At 44.8% G+C, this 7,500-nt stretch overlaps 1 protein-coding gene across 3 annotated transcripts in view; it reads right to left on the bottom strand.

Moving 5' to 3' along the window:
• The window catches only part of LOC126987240 (major facilitator superfamily domain-containing protein 4A-like), a 65,427-nt gene that overhangs the window by 25,862 nt on the left and 32,065 nt on the right, over positions 1–7,500 (bottom strand). For all 3 annotated transcript variants that reach the window (XM_050844075.1, XM_050844074.1, XM_050844073.1), the window contains exons 8-12: positions 4,301–4,549; positions 2,525–2,698; positions 1,985–2,132; positions 887–957; positions 82–199 (exon numbers count right to left, since the gene is read on the bottom strand). In XM_050844075.1, coding sequence (XP_050700032.1) covers positions 82–199; positions 887–957; positions 1,985–2,132; positions 2,525–2,698; positions 4,301–4,549 — 760 coding nt within the window. The remainder of the gene's footprint in view (positions 1–81; positions 200–886; positions 958–1,984; positions 2,133–2,524; positions 2,699–4,300; positions 4,550–7,500) is intronic.

The raw sequence follows: 7,500 nt of genomic DNA, 5'->3' as shown, positions 1-7,500 counted from the left end.
CAGGAGCAACCGCGAGTAGTGCATCTTATCACCATCTATATAATAGCAATGTAAAGACAAGCCAGGGGTCGGTGTACTCACACGAGTGCCTGGTGATGGTCTGCGCCACGAGGCACAGCACCAGGTACACCACGAAGCTGAGCAGCGTCATCACCACGCCGCTGATCAGCAGGCTGGCGGGCCCGATGGACTCGAAGGCCTGGCCAAGGCGGGAGGGAGACGGAGAGAGATTTATTAGTGGTGCTGGTGAAGAGGAAGAACAGTCATTATTATTGGTATTATTTCTCCATTTGTGACCCAACCTAACCTAACCTGACCTTAATTATATATCTGTGACTTAATCTAACCTAACCTGACTTCATTTCTTCCTCTTTAAGACATAACCTAGTCCCCTGACCTAACCTGACCTTATTTCACGTGTAACCTAACCTAACCTAACCTTATTTCTCCACTTGTGACCTCATCTAACCTGACCTGATCTCATTTATCCCTCCTGACCTAATCTAACTTAACCTGACCTAAGTTCTTCACCCTAACATAATCTGACCTAACCTGACCTAATCTGACCTGAACTGACCTATCCTGACCTTACTCCATTTCTCCATCCTAACTTAACCTGATCTAAGCTGATCTAACCTGACCTTACTTCATTTCTCCACGCTAACCTAACCTGACCTAACCTGACCTGCCTTTTTTTCATCTTAACCCAACCTAACCTGACCTAATATAACCTAACCTGACCTTACTTCAGTTCTCCACCCTAACCTAACTTAACCTAACCTAACCTAACTTTTCTTCATCTAAAACCCAACCTAGCCTAACCTAACCTAATCTGACCTGACTTGACCTCATTCCTCCAGCCGTGACCTTGACCTCAGATACTCACGTGACCTATGATGACCGGCACCACCATCTCCCCTGCCGCCGCGGTCACCACCAGCGCCGAGGTCATGGAAGCTGGGAAATGGATTTGAAGGTTAGTGGTGATGATGGTGGTGGTGATGGTGATGGTGTTGGTGTTGATGGATGTAATATTGGTGATGATAGGTGATGAAAAAGATCATAAAAGAAGGTAATGTAAAGATCAGGTCAGGTCAGGTCAGATTAGGTTATGTTAGGGTGAAGAACGTAGGTCAGGTTAAGTGAGATTAGGTTAGGAGGGATAAATGAGGTCAGATTAGGTTAGATGAGGTCACAAGTGGAGAAATAAGGTCAGGTCAGGTCAGGTTAGGTTAGGTCAGGTCAGGTTAGGTCAGATAAGGTTATGTTAGGATGAAGAACTTAGGTCAGGTTAAGTTAGATTAGGTTAGGAGGGATAAGTGAGGTCAAGTTAGGTTAGATGAGGTCACAAGTGGAGAAATAAAGTCAGGTCAGGTCAGGTCAGGTTAGGCAAGATTAGGTTATGTTAGGGTGAAGAAGTTAGGTCAGGTTAAGTTAGATTAGGTTAGGAGGGACAAATGACGTCAGGTTAAGTTAGATGAGGTCACAAGTGGAGAAATGAAGTCAGGTCAGGTCAGGTCAAGTTAGGTTAGGTTAGATTAGGTTACACGTGAAATAAGGTCAGGTTAGGTCAGGGGATTAGGTTAGGTGAAGGAGAAGAAGAAGAAGAAGAAGATGATGATGAAGAAGAAGAAAAGAAAAGAAAAGAAAAAGAAGAAGAAGAAGAAGAAGAAGAAGAACAAGAAGAAGAAGAACAAGAAGAAAGAGCAGATTAACAAAAAGAATAATGAAAAAAAGAGGAAGAGGAAAAAGGAAGAAAAAGTAAGAGGAGTAAGAGGGGTGAGAGAAGACAATAAGAAAGAAAAAAGAAGATAAAAATAAAGAAAATAAAGAAAACAGGAATAACAAACAGATTAAACAGCACCAGGAAAAAGATAAACACACACACACACACTCACAAACACACACACAAAACAACCCATCCCTTCCTCTTAAAACCCCTTCCCCTCCTCCTCCTCCTCCTCCTCCTCCTCCCCTTACTCACAGGTCACGTGTATATAGGTCTCAGCCAACGACACGGCGGTGGGGTAGACGGAGGAGAGGAAGGTGCCGAAGATGCAGGTTCCAATATACAGGACGGCGTGATTGTGACGAAGGGACAGCATCAACACCATTGCGAACAGGCACCCGCTCTGACGAAGGGAAGAAGAGGGGGATGATAGGATGTGTGGAGAAGTGGATAGATGGATTTTTTTTTTAATTTGTTTTTCTGGTTTTCTCATTTTTTTTTGTTTTTTTGTATAAGGAGATAGGAGAGCGTGACCCCCTCAATACAACCTCATTCAACCCCTCTACAACCTCCCCAATCCCTCCCCACTCATAATATCATCCCTCCCCTCTCCCCACTCACAATATCATCCCTCCCCCCTCCCCACTCACAATATCATCCCTCCCCCCTCCCCACTCACAATATCATCCCTCCCCCCTCCCCACTCACAATATCATCCCTCCCCCCTCCCCACTCACAATATCATCCCTCCCCCCTCCCCACTCACAATATCATCCCTCCCCCCTCCCCACTCACAATGTTACACAGCAGCATGAAGGAGGGCGCGAGTCTAGTGGCCAGCGCAATGGAGATGAGTCTGCCGAAAGCGAAGGTCCCCCAGAAACACGCGTTGAGGTAGGCTGCTTCGTCCATGCTCATCCCCGCAATGCTCCTGACGGCGTAGCTGAACACGTAGCCTCCATAGCCAGCCTGGGAGGGGAGGAGGGTTAGAGGGGAGAGGGAGAGAGAGAAGGGATATCCATTAACCCATTAGCACCTATCCTTACCCCTTATAAAATCTTAACCTCTAGAAATACACATCGACCATTATATATTAAACATGTAGCCTCCGTAGCCAGCCTGGGAGGGGAGGGGGGTGTTAGGGGGGAGGGTGAGGGGGAGAAGGTATGTCCATTAACCCATTAGCACCTATTCTTACCCCTTATAAAAGCTTAACAACCAATTACATATTAAACCATTAGCGACATCCATTAAGTCAGTTACTCATTAAAAACTCATTCCATATCCATTAACCCATTACATACCCCTCCTCCTGTACCCATTAGTCTACCCATTAACCCATTAACACCTATCCTTACCCCTTATAAAAACTTAACCTCGTATATACACGTTTCCCATTACATATTAAACCATTAGCGACATCCATTAGGTCAATTACCCATTAAAAACTCATTCCATATCCATTAACCCATTACAAACCCCTCCTCCTGTACCCATTAGTCTACTGTCCATTAACCCATTAAAACCTATCCTTACACCATATAAAAACTTAACCTCGTATATACACCTTTCCCATTACATATTAAACCATTAGTGACACCCATGAGGTCAATTACCCATTAAAAACCTATTCCATACCCATTAACCCATTACAAACCCCTCCTCCTTTCCCCATTAGTCTACTGTCCATTAACCCATTAAAACCTATCCTTACCCCTTATGAAGACTTAACCTCGTATATACACATCGACCATTACATATTAAACCATTAGCGACATCCATTAGGTCAATTACCCATTAAAAACCTATTCCATATCCATTAACCCATTACATATCCCTCCTCCTTTCCCCATTAGTCTACCCATTAACACATTAATTCACATCACAATTCCCATCACCCATTAAAAACCCCATTACTAACCCATTAACCCATTACAAACCCCTCTTCCTTTACCCATTAGTCTACCCATTAAAAACCCATTAAAAAGCAATACCAACCCACTAACCCATTCTAAACCCTTCCCCTATCACCCCATTAACCCCCAATTACCCCATTATCCATTAACCCATTACCCCTTGAAAACCCATTACAGACCTATTACAAGCCTATTAAAACCCATTAGCAACCCACTAACCCATTCTAAACCCTTCCCTATTACCCCATGATCTCCCCATTAGCCGATTAGAGCCCCCATTACCCCTTGAAAACCCATTACAAACCTATTAAAACCCATTACCAACCCACTAACCCATTCAAAACCCTTACCCTATTACATCATGATCTCCCCATTAGCCCATTAGAACCCCCATTACCCATTAAAACCCATTACCAACCCATTAACCCATTCAAAACCCTTCCCCAATTACCCCATTAGCTCCCCATCACCCCTTACCCATTACTCCTTGAAAACCCATTACAAACCTATTACAAGCCTATTAAAACCCATTACAAACCTATTACAAGCCTATTAACACCCATTACTAACTCACTAACCCATTCCAAACCCTTCCCCTATTACCCCATTAGCTCCCCATTACCCCCATTAGCCTCCCGTTACCCCCGTGGCTCACCTGCAGACCGTCGTAGAGAAACAGCATGAAGGCAGTGAGAATCGTAACCGTCAGCATCTGTTCCCTCGTCACCGGGGGGAGCTCAACCGCGCCTTCCCCCTTCCCCTGCATCTCATAAGCCTCCTTGCCCCCCTCCACGCCCGCCCCCGCCCCCGCCGCGCCCTCTGCCCCCACCTCCGCCTCCCCACCGATGTCCAGCCCCATTGCTTCCTTGGCCACGAGCAGGATGAGGAGGAGGATGACGGGGACCTGGGGGGAGAGAGGGGAGTTAGTGGGGAGGGGAGAGAGATAGAAAGGGGAGATAAAGAGGGAGTTAGTGATTGGGGAGAGAGAGAGAAAATTACATAGAATTACATAGGAAATCAGACCACACAGACCCCATGGTCCAGACTAGGTGGTCTGTCCTTAAACCTAAGTGATTGAGAGAGAGAGAGAGAGAGAGAGAGAGAGAGAGAGAGAGAGAGAGAGAGAGAGAGAGAGAGAGAGAGAGAGAGAGAGAGAGAGAGAGAGAGAGAGAGAGAGAGAGAGAGAGAGAGAGAGAGAAGAGAGGGGAGAAAGGGAGAGAGGAAGGGGAGAGAAAGGAGGTTAATGAGAGAGAGAGAGAGAGAGAGAGAGAGAGAGAGAGAGAGAGAGAGAGAGAGAGAGAGAGAGAGAGAGAGAGAGAGAGAGAGAGAACAGAAGAACACAGGAGAGAGAAGAGAAGAGAGAAGAAAGGGAGAAGTGGCCTACACAGGGCAGCTCCAGAATCCCCCCCACTACTCACGATGGGTGAGGTGTAGTTTCAGGAGTTACAGGTAATGGTTTGATCCATTGAGAACAGGCTACTCATGTTGGTATCCCTGCGTGTGTTGGGTGCGGGTTCACTGGTCTGAACCAAGGGAGCGGGACTCGTAAATGAAGCAATATGATTTGAGCTGGCACAGTAACGCTTCATGAAACACACAGGTGGAGTCTTTGTCAGAGTGAACTGATCTGTGTTGTATGTAGCTATAATACTGTAGTGTTTGGGGTGAATAAATTATGCTTTAACACCTCACACACAAGTGAAGAGTTAAAATTTTGTCCATTTAGGAGACAATATGATAAACACCTTGCGGCGATGCGTCACTCAGGACTCGGGTATCAGAGTGAATCCCACTGACTGATCGCCACATACGGCTCCACTGAGCCAAGGAGGTTACGTAAAACTTAGCGAACCTTATGACAGATTTATAGTGGATTATAAACTTGACTGATCACCCAAATGGTAAGACAACGTTGGCATTGGTTTCACTAGTGTAGCAAGCACTACCCGAGTCACGGTATTCGCTTGTCTCGAAACAATCATGGAATGCACCCAATAAGATTAATTCCCTAATAATTCTCGGCGAGTCATTATACCAACATTTTAGACAAATTAACTCCTGCATGCAAGCTATTTAATAAATTACTCTTCTCCAGAAACGGATAATTTCGGCAATTCAAAACGCCTGCACCAAATTCCTTATTCGTCAACTCTAAAAGCGCGCAAAGTTCCTACTTTTTATTAGGCAGTGAGGCAGCACAAGGGAGAAGGGTAGCCCAGGAGTACATTGAAACAACCTGTAGAAGTCCACGCAACTCTGTTTAAACTTTATCTTTCTCACCAGCAATGCTTTTACCGTTGAAATTTAAAGTTGCGTTTTTATCAGATGCCCAAAACTTGTTCATGAAAGAAAAGACACGCTGAGCGGAAGCCTTAGTTCCAGGATGGCGCATTATCAACTGAACTGTATCTGACCTGCGCTGATGGTTGTGTTTGTCTTAGCTATGGGACAGTACTTCTACCCACCGCTGGTCCGTATATAATATGATCATTATTGTTTTATAATTAGTGAATATAAGGCTTAAACAAGTGGCACTCAAATCACTCCGTTACTATTATGGTGATATCCGGTATCTCATCTCTATCCCTCCCTTACGCGGGTCCTGTCCTCCTCAGAGGTGGTGGGGGTAATCGCACTCTTACCAACCCTGCCAAGATTACCGGGTTGCTCACTGTGAAATTCATCGGACCCACTGCAACGATAGTTTTTTGAGTGTGTGTACCTCCAGCACCCTGCCTCCTAACTGCACCCACACCTCACTGCCACCTGTCGTCCTCGTCCATATAGCTATCCAGTCTACTGTTAAAACAAGCTATCGTCCCTGCACTAACTATGTGATTGCTGAGTCTATTCCATTCCCCCACCACCCTATTACTAAACCAATGCTTGCCTATATCTCTCCTAAATCTATACTTTTCTAATTTAAATCCATTACTGCGAGTTCTATCCTGCTGGCTAATTATCAGTACGTTACTTATATCGCCTTTGTTGTAACCCTTGACCCATCTGAATGCTTCTATCAGATCTCCCCGCACTCTTCGTCTTTCTAGTGAGAGAGAGAGAGAGAGAGAGAGAGAGAGAGAGAGAGAGAGAGAGAGAGAGAGAGAGAGACCCACCAACCCACCCACCCACCCAACCACCCACACACACACACACAAACTCATACACACACACACACACACACACACACACACACACACACACACTCATACATACATACATACATACATACATACACACATCAGGTAACCCAATTCATCAACTTTGGCTACCTGTAAACACACACACACACACACACACACACACACACACACACTCATACATACATACATACATACATACATCAGGTAACCCAATTAATCAACTTTGGCTACCTGTAAACACACACACACACACACACACACACACACACACACCCGCGGTCACCTTTAAGAGGACCTAATAAACGCCAGTCAGGTATATTCCTCCTCTTGACATCCTCATTGGTACTCTTCCTCTTCCTCCTCCTCCTCCTCCTCCTCCTCTTCTTCTTCTTCCTCTTCCTCTTATGTTTCTTTTTTCCCTGTTTTTATCTCTTTCCGTTTTGTGTTCCTCCTCTTTGTTCCTCTTCTTCCTCTTCCTCTTCCTCTTCTTCCTCTTCTTCTTTGTGTTATTTCTTTCTTTCCTTTCTTTTCCCTTTTCCTCTTTTCATCGCCTTCCTCTTTGACAGTCTTCTTTAATAATTTCTTTTTTTTCTTCCTCTTTTTCTTCCTCTTCCTCTTCTTTTTCTTCTTTTTCCTTTGTTTTCTTTTCCTCGTTTTCTTCTTTCTGTTTTGATTTTCCTTTTTTTCCTCTTCTTTTTCTTCTCTTCTCTTT

Source organism: Eriocheir sinensis, chromosome 64 (genome assembly GCF_024679095.1).
Source record: "Eriocheir sinensis breed Jianghai 21 chromosome 64, ASM2467909v1, whole genome shotgun sequence".
In the NCBI taxonomy this organism is placed as follows: domain Eukaryota; kingdom Metazoa; phylum Arthropoda; class Malacostraca; order Decapoda; family Varunidae; genus Eriocheir; species Eriocheir sinensis.
Note: the sequence above shows the minus strand (reverse complement) of the source record. Positions and strands in the feature narration are given on the sequence as shown.